Source organism: Abramis brama, assembly GCF_963993115.1.
Source record: "Abramis brama genome assembly, chromosome: 1".
NCBI classification, from domain to species: Eukaryota; Metazoa; Chordata; class Actinopteri; order Cypriniformes; family Leuciscidae; genus Abramis; species Abramis brama.
The window spans coordinates 12,467,763-12,482,306 of NC_139963.1; the positions used below are offsets into that span (position 1 = coordinate 12,467,763).

The 14,544-nt window shown below is 39.5% G+C and overlaps 1 protein-coding gene across 1 annotated transcript in view; it reads right to left on the reverse strand.

Moving 5' to 3' along the window:
- Positions 1 to 14,544, reverse strand: part of LOC311080926 (protein NLRC3-like) — a gene marked incomplete at its 3' end in the record, with an annotated part of 36,475 nt that overhangs the window by 8,270 nt on the left and 13,661 nt on the right. The window contains exons 5-7 of the mRNA XM_084111164.1: positions 11,716 to 13,653; positions 4,754 to 4,927; positions 3,217 to 3,390 (exon numbers count right to left, since the gene is read on the reverse strand). Of these exons, the coding sequence (XP_083967290.1) occupies positions 3,217 to 3,390; positions 4,754 to 4,927; positions 11,716 to 13,653 (2,286 nt within the window). The remainder of the gene's footprint in view (positions 1 to 3,216; positions 3,391 to 4,753; positions 4,928 to 11,715; positions 13,654 to 14,544) is intronic.

Below are 14,544 nucleotides of genomic sequence, written 5' to 3' on the forward strand. Positions count from 1 at the left end.
TCTTTGTTGATTCTGAGTGTTAATAGCAGGTGTTTATCATTAATGCTCAATCATCACTTAATTATCCCACTAACTTCAGCATTGCTTCAAAGGTACTTTAACACTCAGTAGTGTGCACACATGAACACTAGGCAGTGTTAATTTAACATGGGCATTTCGCTGTGTACTATTACATAAATCTTACCCGTTTCATTCATATACAGACATCCCAAGTCTCCCGGAAGTTCCGGGAGTCTCCCGCATGTTGATAGCGGCTCCCTGATGCCCGCAAATCTCCCGGAATCTAGAGCGAGCGAGCAAGAGCGCGCATGCGTAGCGCGCGCACGGCAGAGAGACCTTGCGTGTGTGTGCTAGTGTGCGTGTGTGCCTCACGAAGCGCATGTAAGGACCCAACCAATCAATTGTCAGTGCGGGCGGGCTTTTATCTATACTCCCGAACCGAATTAATCAGAACCGAACCCCCCGACTCACCAACCCCCCGTTGGAGATTTCTTGACTCCCGGAAATGACTTTGTGCAGGTTGGGATGTCTGCATATATGACTGACAAATATGAATCACATTCAGTTTATTAATACAGTTATACTAACACTTCAGTAATCCAGTAATACTAACACTTTCTCTTCTATTCTATTCCTTTCTAAAAAAAATAAAAAAAATAAATTAACATTTACTGCGTTAGATTAAACTGAGAAGGGTCATAGCACTTGCATATTGTTGTCCTACTGTTAGTTTAACTGCTTCTATTGTTCTCATTTGTAAGTCGCTTTGAATAAAAGCGTCTGCTAAATGAATAAATGTAAATGTAAATGTAGTTACATAAATCATACCCGTTTCATTTAAGTATGACTGACAAATATAAATCACACTCGGATTATCAATTTGTTCATGTTAAAACTATGTAATCCTAATAGATGGAAATTTTATATGCAATTAAAATACATAAATGTAGACAATTGTTTTTTTTGAGTGAAGCTCCTCCTTAAAGGACATCACTTAATTGTTCTGATCGGACAATCTTTGGAGGTTGCCACTGGATATTAATGTGTGGCACCGATGCATCGTATCGTTAGATGTTTAATCAATGCACTGATCCATATCGATGTATTGTTACACCCCTAATAATGTCTACACTTTTTTTTTTTACAAGTTAAATTATAATGAGAGGATTTGAGTGTGCAGATCTCAGCACTGGACAAAAACCCCGGCGTTTAGAGCGGTGAGGGGATTCTAACTTAAAAAACATCTTATTGGCCATTGTGTTCAAGAAAACCTCAGATATGTTTGTGATTGGATACATTGCTTAATGCTGCAAAATTACGTTGTAAATAGAAAAATCTATTTATATTAGTTTTGACGGCCTTAAGAGCACAATCACCAAATCTGTTTATGTTTATCAGTTTATGATCAGTTTATGATAGTATTTGTGTGAGTGCAGAATTCAGTCAGAATTCAGAGTTTAAAACTTAGTTTTGTTGCTGGTGTTTCAGCCATTACTAATCTTGACGCCTCTGATTGGCCATTGCCTTCATAAGCTCAACAGAGTCGTGTGGGATTGGTTACAGTGTGCAACGATGTAAAACGAGTAATAAGTATGATGCAAAATGAGCAGATCTAAATTTAATGCCGCAATCAACACTTTTCATTTAATTAATTTTCTTTTTTCACTTTATTACTAGATTTAGTTTTATAGCGGATTGACTGGGTTTTTGCTGGGGTGCCAACTTATAAGTCAACTTATATGTAAAATTTAAATTTCAAAGTCAATCATACAAAGGATTCAACTTGTTACCTTTCAACCAATGAATCCCATTGAACATTAGACAATTTCCCAGATAACAATAAACAAATTTGTAAGGGTATATAAGGGTCTGTGTGCAATACACACATCAAGATTTCGCTTCGGAGCTGAGCGGAGATTTGTTTCGCTCTGCTCTACAGTCATCATTGTGGTCAACGGATCAAGAGGGAACCAGTTCCAGTGTTGGTGTGACGGAGTGTGCACGGCTAGTGCAAGAGGCTTTCCCCAAGACAAGCAGATCTATTGGGTTTGTGTGGAGAGTACATTCTAGCTCTAGCTACTTCCGTTCCATTTTTTCTTTGCCTTTATACTCACAACTCTCTATAACAACATTGCCCTCCTGTGGACATTACAATCATTTTTGGTGACAACATCCAGTTCATCACAGTTTAAATGTGCAGGTGCATTTTTGGCCAAAGCCCCTGGTAATTTTTTGGCTAAGTCTTCCCCAGCCTTACACACGCTACGCCTATGGTTAACTGTTTGATAATATTAGTGATTCTCATTCCTTTATAAAAAAAATGCTAAAACTGGCTCCGTTTTGGAGAGAAATTGGATCTTTGCACTGATCTGAAAATTGATATTTTATGTTCAACAATAGCTCCCACAGTGTTTATTAAGGCCTCACATTTTTTTTTTCATACAGTATGACTTAAATAAGTGATGTGTGTACTGTTATTATTATTTTTTTGTTTATTATTAGTCACAGATAAAGATAATTAATCTAATGCCTTGTATATTCATTCAAATGACTCAAATTCAAATTATCATCTCATAAGTAAAAACCCCTGACCATTTTTAAAGTACAGTTCAGCTAATGCGTTCACCTTGCAAAATTGGTGATGTATAATAACTTGCTTTCCACAAATGATCCCATTTTAAAAAGTAGTGGTTCTTTATATAAAGTGTTTTCTCTCTGAGCATCAGTGACTGTTTACAGGCTTTTGTGATAGTTGTGCATGAGTCTGTGGCTCTGTTTACAATTGACATTGGCACGTGATCACCGTGATCTGATCAAGAAGATCAGATCATCAACCAATCAGAACATTTTACATTTGTCCACATCAAGAAGCTTCTGTATCCAGATAACTGATCAGATTTCTTTTCCCCATGCAATAATAAAATTGAGTCAGACACAAATGGTGCCAGTCACCTTTATGTGAAATGCGAGAGAAATGCTAGGGCTTCTTTAAAAAACTTCTTCAATTGTCACGGGTAATTTTATTTTTATTTTATTTTTTTGAGCTGGAAATCATTCTGATCACAAATTTGTTTACATGTGTCTTTTCAGTGCACTGACGCACAATGTATTTTGATGAAACAGACATATCTCAAAGCATTTTTATTTATTTAACTGTCAGTATTACCTGTAACATTTATATTCTACATGTATATTTTACACAGTAGAGTTAAATACCTCAGTATGTTGAGTTGACAGTTTGGAGTCTGGAGCGCATCAAACAGCAGCTTCACTCCTGAATCCTGCAGTTTATTGTCACTCAGATCCAGATCTCTCAGGAGGGATTTTGATGATTGTAGAGTTGAAGCCACAATTTCACAGCACTGATCAGTGAGATTACAGCCAGACAATCTAAATAGGGCAACAATAAATAATTCATAGCATAAAAACTATATATGTAGTTAGAAATTGATTGAGAGCATTTTGTGCATTGTCTTATGTTTCTGATAATAATCTGTTTGCATACAAAATTAATGTAAATATTTACATCCAATTGTGATGCTAAGTTCCCTATCAGTCAGTTATGTTCAATGTTAATCGTCTGTGATTGATGAATTGGGATCTCGCCTGAGAGCCCAATCAACTTCAAGTGGTAAATGAACGAAACAACGCATGTTGGCTAGTTACCACACCCCCGATATTCTGGGTATATAAGGGTCTGTGTGCAATACTCACATCAAGATTTTGCTTCAGAGCTGAGCGGAGATTTGTTTCGCTCTGCTCTACAGTCATCATTGTGGTCAACGGATCAAGAGGGAACCAGTTCCAGTGTTGGTGTGACGGAGTGTGCACGGCTAGTGCAAGAGGCTTTCCCCAAGACAAGCAGATCTATTGCCAAGACATGTGTACTGAAATATGTGTGACTGGGCCTGTTTTGCCAGAATGGCTTTAAGCTAGTGGACTATTCTTGTCTGTATAATGTACCACTGATAAGACTTTTGAGGAAAGTCAGTGTACTCAGTGACCCAAAAGCTGTCTGGTTTAGCTTCAAAGCAACCAATCCAGTTCAACATGAATGACCAAAGAGGGAGGCCAGATGGGGCACAAAGGTGTGAATATCCCCTGAATAAAAATGCCTTAAGGGGAATTACTTTCGATGGCAACAAAAGGCCATTGCATGGAAGAATACCTCACCAACTTCCGAATTGTTAAAATTTTGGCAGTATACAGGGCCGTGGTATTTCCCATATCTGGTCAGTAATACTCCTGGATACATGTGAAATTCTGCAGTGTATAGTGTTGTCAAAAGTACCGAATTCGGTACCAAGTTGGCACTGAATGTTTAAAAATGTGACGAAACCAGCATTTCCCCCTAGCATTTTGAGCGCTGTTGAACGTTTTCTCAAACACCTCTGATTGGCCATTGCATTCTTGTGCTCAACATATATGTCTGTGATTGGCTACAATGATCAAAGCTTCAAAAACATTTTGTCTTCACCGAACACTTACACAGATACACATGGGAGTGATACAGATACAAAGCAGGTGTCTATCAGCGAATCCCTAATATATCCACGCTCCCGTGTGTATTTGTGTAAGTGCTTGGTGAAGAATCATACTGTGCATCTGTGTAAGCGCTTGGTAAATACAACATGTTTTTGTACACAAATTAAAGTAGACATTTATCAGTTTCAAACACTTATCCGTAATTTGAGCCTCTTTTGCACTGATAAGAAAAAAAGAGCCGGTTAATTGATCAATGTGTAAGTCAAACCTCAGTATGATGAGTTGACAGTTTGGACTCTTGAGTCCAGCACAGAGCAGCTCCACTCCTGAATCTTGCAGGTCATTGTTACTCAAGTCCAGGTCTCTCAGGGGGGAGTTTGATGATTGCAAAGCTGAAGCCACTATTTCACAGTGCTGATCAGTGAGTTTACAGTCTGCAAATCTGAAAACAGGGAGTACTCTGATTAAAAGGCATGTTAGTGAGCTTGTGTCCCCAAAGGATTGCAAGCCATTATTATGTAGCTGATCTTATATGTAAATACATCTTATATATGATTATGCAGATAATAAAAGGATACAGTGCAAACGTGCCACTGGAAATCGAAAAAATATTCTCACATTGATCAAAATATATTTGACTATATTTCTATTATAAGATTTTTAGCATGGTAATGGATATGTTATTGTATTTGGTCGTGAATAGATCTGCTATGCTGCTGCTGTTGATTATTGCTGTTGTTGTAGATTTTTGCTGCTGCTGCAGCAATGCAAGTACAGGGACCTCCAGTACAAACACAGATACGCTTCTGTGGCATATAAGGCATTCTGCTGCTGCACAAATACACTAATTTTTAGTTTTCTAAATTTAACTTTGAGTTATCTTTTTACATTGACTCAGTTAAGTAGAATATTAAGTATTCAAATTTAGTTGAACTTAGAAAGTTTAGCTGGAATATCTCTATGAAATTAAGGTTACGTCAGAATGACTGATAAACTGGGATCTCACCTGAGAGCCCAATCACCATTGAGTGGTAACAGAACAAGCCAAGGCACATTGGCAAGTGATATTTGCATCACAAGCCACTCCCCGCTTCTGGGTATTTAAGGCAGTGTGCAAATACTCATATTAAGCTTTTTCTTCGGAGCTGAGCGGACGTTGTTTCACCCTGCTCTTCAATTATCATTCCTGAGTAGAGGGATCATGTTCCTGTGTTGGTATGATGGTGCGTTTCAGCGGAGGTCAAGGTTACTGGGTGTGCATGGTCTAGTGCAGTGGCTGTTCCCCATGGCGCTTCAACATCTAAAGAGCAGTTTCCCTAAAAGAGAAAACAAGGCTGTGACGTCTTTTTAAAGATGTCATTCCACCTGTGTGTTTCTAGATGCAGTCGTTTCCTTGCCCTATTTGACAGCCACGATCTCTGGGCTGGAAGCATGCTGAGTTGGCGTTTGTTGACGAGTCACGAGATACCTTGAAATAGGTGGAGTCCCCTCTGCCATTCCCCGACCTGGTTCTTCTGCACAGCAGAGGGCCTCTTCGGTTAATACACAGGGTGATCTCTGGATTACAGTGGGATCTCCCCACGTCCCTCCCACTCCTCTTTCACATCACAGGCTCCACCGTGTCCTGATAGCTCTTGGCTGGATGATTGGTTTCTCGGGACAGGGCATGTTGAACAACAGCGTCGCGCTCCAGTGCCTTTCTTTCTGAAAGTAAACGAGGAGGTCACGAAGTTGTGGCAGGCACATTTTTCTGCCAGAAACTGCTCCGCTGCCTCCTCCGCTCTCACTTTCCTCGATGGCGGGACGGTCAAAGGGTACTGTCAAAACTTTATCCAGCAGTTCTCGGCATTACAGAAGCAGATGGAGGCAATCAAACAAACACATCCTTTCTCATTGGGATGCTCCATCTGGGGCGGCCCCCCACCTGCTCGTCACAGAGGGCTTGCCCTCTACATCTGCTCCGTTTTATACAACTTCAAGCTCCCATGGGTCATTCGGATGATCAGACTCTGCTATATGATTCAGTTCGCCTGGCGTCCACCCAGGTTCAGCAGCATCCGGTTTACCTCAGTGGCAGACAAGGATGCTCCTGGATTGGATGCAGCCAAGATTGGTTTGCAGCTATCGACCTGAAGGATGCATACTTTCATGTCTCGATCCTACCTTGACACAGACCGTTTCTACGCTTTGTGTTCGAGGGGCAGGCATATCAGTACAAGATCCTCCCTTTCTGGCTGTCCCTGTCACCCCGCGTCTTCACAAAGATAGCGGAGGCTGCCCTTACCCTGTTGAAAGAGGGGGGCATTTGCATCCTCAACTAACTCGATGACTGGCTCATTCTGGCCCAGTCACTAGATCAGTTATGCGAACACAGGGACCTGGTAATCAGGCACCTCAGCCGCTTGGGGCTTCAGGTCACCTGGAAAAAGAGCAAACTCTCTCCTGTGCAGAGAATCTCTTTGCTCAGTGTAGAGTTGTACTCGTCAACATGACAACACACCTCACGAACGTGTGCACCCAGTCAATGCTGAACTGCTTGAATTTGTTCAAGGGCATGACAGCGGTTCCACTGAAACTGAAATGGTTCATTTCAGACAGAGGATCAGAATAAGGGTTGAAAAGATCTTATGTATGAGAAAACGCTTCCCATGTAAATGCATGTAAACACTTGATCGGATTAAAAACAGAAACTGGAAAGTACTTCGCATGTGCAATGACGTAGAAATAGTGTAACATATGATGTATGACGTAGTGATGTATGACATGCAGAACGAGCTGTTCTTCCTGTCATAAATGAGTGTCCTGTCATTCTGAAATTCTCTTTCCACTCATCGCCTGTGAAGTGGAGCAGGACAACGTCCCAACAGTCCTTGTTTCAGACTCTCATCCACAGATGACTAGTTTTGGGTGCGGCAATGGGGGTTTTTACTGTTTGTGCTCGTCGTCACCTAATTAGAACCCAAAATAGAAAAAGTATTAAGTCTGCTTTTTAAAACAAAGAAAAGGAGGTTTTTTATACAAAAACAGTGGGAAACTGTATATTTGTGCAGTATGTGCATGTCAAAAGATTAAATCCGTTCAGAAGCTTGTGACATATAAACGTGCACATCAACCCAATCACTTTATTTGGTGTTCATGTAAACGCTGTTCGGATTCATCAATCGGAATGAATTCATTCAGATTGAAGCAAAAAGTGTCCATGTAAACGTAGCTACCTGTACTGTTATAAGGTAGAATGCGCTATTACACATCTCCTGAACGAGTACAGTATCTCCCGATCAAAATACAGTCAAAGAAGAAGCAGAAACGAGCAATCTCATATGTAATCAGATGCATATGAAAAAATATAGCTGCAAGCAGCAATTATCGGGGCCAAGCTCAATGGTTGGGAGTGTCAGATCAACTGCAACAATGAGCAATTAAAGGTGAACTAAGTAACTTTTTTTACCTTAACTGAACAGCTTCGGAGTCATTGGAATGGTTATATTACTTATTTCGGGTTGAATGGTGGTCGTTTCGCACCCCCCTGGTGCCCGTGAGCGAAAAATACGCACTTGCAACTTTGAGCCGGCGGGCCGCCGGCCGCCGCGTCAGGAAGTCTTGTGTGATATCAGGTCTCGCGATGTAAACAATTGCTTTACGGCCAAAAGAAATCTGCTAAAATGCTGTCATTATTGCGCTCCCTCACGCTGTCCGAACCCGAATGAAGAAGACGTTTTAAAGAATGTCCCATCTGCTTTGATGTCGTTGATCTATAGCCTCTGGTGTCTGAGAATCACCAACGAGTTTTTACAACAGTGTTGTCAAATATCTATTCCGAAGCTGTGGGGGGAGCTCTAGAGAGAAACCTGCGAGCAAAAAGCGAGAATACAGCGAAGAAATCCCGAAGCTACTGAGTGCTGCTTTAAAGACATATAGGGCCCTATTTTAACGATCTGAAACGCAAGTATCAAAGCGCAAAATGCAAGTAACTTTGTGGGCGGGTCTATCCATCTATCTATCCATCTATCCATCTATCCATCTATCCATCTATCCATCTATCCATCTGTCCATCTATCCATCTGTCCATCTGTCCATCTGTCCATCTATCTATCGTAATAATGTATGATTTGCAAAAATGAAAACTGCTGCTTCTGTGTAGATGAGAGAATCAAAATTTATGTGCGTTGTGCACACGCTACATTGATTATGGCCAAGCATGCGCCCTTAAAATAGCATATGAATAACATGCTTTAAACTAATAATAACAACTAATAATAATAATAACTTTAACATGCTTTAAACTAATAATAACTTTAAACTAGTTTTTTTTCGGTCAGTGGCGGAATTGTTTTCTAAACCTGCAAAATAGCATGAGGGAATGTTTGCGCTGGAATACGCCTCCTCTTTGTGCTGAACCGCCGCCGGGAGAGCAAGTGTATTTCTTAGTTAACCGACGTGCGTCTGTGGAGGGAAAAGTCCGCTGTGCGCGGGTGCAAAATAGGAATGATACATGCGTCGGTGTACAAAGTCAATTGCGCTGGGTGCAAGATAGGGCCCTTAGACTTTCAGTGCTTGGCCCCTAATAATGCGATCATCAACAATAAACAGCATATAAATCAAAATGGCATAATGTTACCTAATGAAATGTCGACCCAGGAAGTGCTATACGCTTTGGGGGTGTTGATGGACTCGATCTACCCCATCTGTCTTTTGACCATCGTACTGAATCTGATCTAGACTCAATGTGTTTTGCTCAAAATTTTGATATTTTTTATGAAAATTACCCACATTTAAGTGATAATAAAAAAAGAATGCATGCTAGAATAAAATGTTTTGTTTTTAAACAGAGGGTTTGTTCTTTCTTTTGATATATTGCATGTTCAGGTATTCAACAAAATATTCTGGGGCCATGAAACTTTTGTGAAAATGACCAAAAACGCTTGCGGTGGCTGGCAACTTAAAAAAAAAAAAATGCTGGCAAGGAAAGAGTTAAGAAACAGTCAATAGCCTATTCCTAAAAAAAAAAGATAGGTTTGCTGAACAAAAATCAGCATCTCTGACACATCAGTGACATTTTTACATTGGGCCTGTGTACATGTGTAATTTATTTAACAATTATTTAAAGGTAACACCTTTGTTATTGTAAGAGGTTAGCGACCCCTAGCAGCAAAAGAAAAACAAAAAAAAACATATTGTAGCTTTAATATATTCCATTAGTGACATTAACAAATGCCTTAAATATGACTAGTTTTATTGGTAGCTTTGTGTCATGATTCTGCCATCTAGTCCTTGTCATTCTTTAATTTTTGAGGCAGGATCATGACAGACCCATGTTTTGTGTACAAGCACATGGCCATTTGTTTGGGCCATGTGCTTGTGTTGTCTCGTTCTCTTGCTCCGCCCCCTTGTTATCCTCGTTTTGTCATTATTGCTTTACCTGTGTCACCTGTTGTTATCATTAGTCTCCCTATTTAATCCCCTTGTGTTTGCTGTCTTGTGCCGGTTCATTGTTACTCTTTACATGCTACATGCTGTCATTCATTGTGTGAAACAATCTGTGAGTAAACTGTTGAAAGTCTTGTCTGGAAAGAAGAGTTTGATCCTGTCTTAGCTGTTAGTTTATTGTTTAGTTTTTAGTCTTAGTCTAGTCTTGTCAGTCTAAAATAGTCTATCCTGTCTTGTTTTGCCCCCTCGTGGGTTTTTGTTTTCTGTTTTTGTCATTAATAAACCTTGTGTGAAGTATTTGCTGTCTGCGATTGGGTTCATCTCCTCACATCCACATAAGACTTTGTTGGTTGTTTACAAAGCATAAAAATATCAAATAAAACCAATAGTATTAATTTGGTAGAGAATGAATACAAAACTCAACTGCAATAATGTATATTTTATGCTTATTAACACAAACCCAGATAATACTGGGTTTATTTTAATTTTTTTTATAAGTTTTTTTTATTTTAAATCTTTTCAAAACTGATGTACTGCATATTTTTGAGTCATGAACAATGTGTTTAAATGTGCTTACTGTTATTACCTTGTCAATTCATAATAAAAGAGCAATGTTTGCAGTTGTGCCACCCTTATGTTTTAGAATATTAAAATTGCTGGACAAACATTTTAATTTCTCAACAGCTTTAAAACTACTGATATTAATCAAATTTGTTTACATGAAAGGTTTCAACCCTAAAATAATGCTATAGTTTTTTTTATTTATACCATGGGCTGTATAAATACTCGATTCTGATTGGCTGGAAGGTGTGCAGTAAGTAAGGAATAATTGACGACAGGCCGTTGAATTATTAGAAAATAATGCACACCCGAGGTGGTAATGCGGTCACGACGCGAAGCGGAGTAACACAGTTACACTTGCAAGCAGAGTGAGAGACACGTATGAAAACGTTTATTTAGGTAGGCTAAATGGATGATTTTTGCATATCGTTTAATTTGTATGGTGAATATGGCAACTTTGAGAAATGGGCCCAGGCACAAGACGAAATAGAAGACTTGGAGAAGACGTTGAATGACAAAAAGCGGCACAAAGAATTAACAATAAATAAATGATTAGTTGACTAACATGATTAGTTCAAATAAAGATTGCCTTGTCACTGTCAGTGTTGCCTGTCATTCATAAATAATTTTAATAAATCCATTAAAGAATCATTAAGTTAGCTATATGCTTAAGCAACGAGGGGACTGTAGCTGCTAGACTTTAAAGAAGAGATGCACACAGGTAACTCGCGCATGCATCTCTCTCTCTGTTCCTTCTCTTTCAGTTCTCTGTCTCTCTCTTTTAATAATGAATTTAAATAAATGTGATAATTCATTCAAATAAAAGCAATCCGATGGCTCTACTTTATTTAAAGCAGACGAAGTGCTGGAACTAACGAGCCGTAACTCCGCTTCGCGTCGGGTGGTTCTTCGCCTCTACGTCGTGCATTAAAATCATTTAATGCATGGCTAGCCGTGGATTATCCCTTACTTATTATTAAGACACCTTTTTAAATTGTTTTCTTAGTCTGTTCTGACCATTTTGGGGGTTTAAGATTAAAACATTAAATAATATGTATTATTTAAATGTGCTAAAATGAATTCAAACTAAATAGTTTTATAGAATAAAGTGATACATGTCATAAATCGTTATCTTATCAACGACGTTATCTTAAAAGTTAATAATAGACTTGGCCACAAAAATATGCACGTCATGTCATTGACCCAAATATAAGTACTGTATGTTCATATTTTCACACTTACTGAGCTTTTCTGCAGTTCCTCACAGCAGGTAACAGTCTCCTGCTACCCTCTTTTGATTTAATGTTGTATTTTTTAGGGTCTAACTCATCCATCACCTCCTCTGACATCAGGATCATGTTTGCCAAAGTTGAGCATTGTGCAAGAGAAAGACTTTTTCTTTTGGTTTCAGAGTTTAAAAATGCCTGCATTTCTTTGAGAACAGAATGATCCTTCATCTCAATCAAGCAGTGTGACAGATTCATCCATCTTTCAGGACTGACATTGTTTTTTTGACCTCGTTTGAGGTTTTGGATTATTTTCTTGATGCTCTCTGGGTTGTTCTCTGTGTGAATCAGCACATCCTGTAAGAGTCTCTGGTTGGACTCCAGTGAGATGCCATGAAGGAATCGAAGGAAAAGATCCAGGTGTCCATTTTCACTCTTCAAGGCTTTATTCATTACTCCCTTCAGAAACACATCCAAAGGAACATTCTCACACTGAGTTCTGGACTTTCCTGTGAGGAACATTTTCAGAACTTCACTGTTCTTGTGTAAATAGCAGAAAAACACATACAGTGCTGCAAAAAACTCCTGAAAGCTCAGATGTACAAAGCTGTAAACCTTCCTGTGATAAATCACAGATTCCTCCCTAAAGATCTCAGTACAAATCCCAGAATACACTGAGGCGTCCGTGACGTCTATGCCGCTCTCAATCAGGTCCTCCTCATAGAACATCACATTGCCCTTCATCAGCTGATTGAAAGCCAGTTCAGCCAGTTTCACAATCACGTCTCTGTTGGACTGCAGGAGTTTCTCTGGATCTCTCTCTTCATACTTCTGGTTCCTCATATGAGTTTGAATGAGGAGGAAGTGGATGTACATTTCAGTCAGAGTTTGAGGGATTTCTGCACTGAGATCTTGATTCAGGATGTTTTGAAGCACAGTGGCTGAGATCCAGCAGAAGACGGGTATGTGACACATGATGTGGAGGCTTCTTGCTTTTCTGATGTGTGAGATGATTCTGCTGGCTTGATGCTCATCACTGATTCTCTTGCTGAAATATTCCTCCTTCTGAGGGTCATTGAATCCCTGAATTTCTGTCACACGGTTGATGTAGTTAGATGGGATCTGATTGGCTGCTGCTGGTCTGGTGGTGATCCAGATGAGAGCAGAGGGAAGCAGATCTCCTTTCATGAGGTTTGACATCAACACACCCACTGATGAAGACTCAGTCACATCAGAAACTTTCCCACTGTCTGAAAACTTCAGTGTCAATCTGCTTTCATCCAGACCATCAAAGATCAACACAACTGTACATTCATCATACATCTCTGAGTCCAGATCTTGAAGTTCAGGATGAAAGTCCAGCAGAAGTCTGTGAAGACTGTACTGATGATCTTTAATCAAGTTCAGCTCTCTAAATGGAAGCACAAACATGAAATCTACATCCTGATTGGCTTTTCCCTCAGCCCAGTCCAGAATGAACTTCTGCACAGAGACAGTTTTTCCAATTCCAGCGATGCCTTTAGTAAGAACAGTCTTGATTTTGTCTTTCTTCTCTCTTCTCTCCTCCTCATATCCTGGTTCAGGTGAAGGATTAAAGATGTCATTGCAGTGGATTGGAGTGTCTTGGAGTGTCTTGTAACTTTTCTCCATCTGTAGCACCTCATGTTCTTCATTCACTCCTTCACTCTCTCCCTCTATGATGTACAGCTGTGTGTAAATCCTGTTCAGGAGGGTTTGATTCTCTTGTAGTCTGATTCCCTCAAAAACACTCTCGTATCTGTTCTTCATGCTGGTTTTATGCAGGTCTTTGACTCTCTGCCGATCATCATGCACTGGTTGGTGAGAATCGAGCTGCAGGGCTGCTTCTGTGTCATGATGACTGATGTGTTTCTGACAGGAGGAGGATGAGCTGGTCTGACAGGACACATCTCTGATCTTGTCAGATCTCTCACCACTGAAAAGACATTAAGATGAACAGAGAGACAAAACAAATAGGATAGATCTTTATAAAAGTAGAGAAAATATTTTAAATGTCATATTGGAAAACATCTTATTTGGTTCTTATTGAGTCTTTTTTGAAAACATGCAACATTTAGAAAGGAGTGATCATTTAAGAGTTTAGCTTTTGTGGCTAATTTATGGTAACACTTTATTTTGTTGGTCCCCTTTAGATATTCTGTTGACTGTAAGTAACATTGTACCTACATGTCAACTATCAGTCATTATAGTATAAATAGACTGTCTGCCTAATATCTGCTAACACTTTATTTTGATGCTCCCCAACAGACATTCTACTGACTATAAGTAACTTTGCAGGTACGTCAATTTATTCTACCAACCTGAAAAGTATCCCTACCAGTCTACTAATATTCTAATGAGAGTTAGTTGGCATGTAATTGCAATGTTACTATAGTCAACTGAATGTCTAAAGCAGACCATCAAAATAAAATGTAACCCAATTTTGTGTTCTTGAGTTTCTCAAGGTTCTGTTCTAAGACCAATATTGTTTCTTATATACTGTAGATTAATGATGCACAGCAGGAATTTAAAGGCAAATAATGACCTGTATTACCTTTATATTTAAAGGTCCCATTGCATGAAAATTTCACTTTGTGAGGTTTTTTAACCTTAATATGAGTTCCCCTAGCCTGCCTATGATCCCCCAGTGGCTAGACGTTTTGATGGGTGTAAACCAAGCCCTGGGTATTTTTGAGAAAATGAAAGCTCAGACGGGCGAATCTAGAAATCTTCCCCTTATGTCGTCATAAGGGAAAAGGTCACCTCCCCTTTCTCTTCTTTGCCCGCAAAAAGAATTTGGCCCGCCCATGAGAAAATGAGCTGCGCA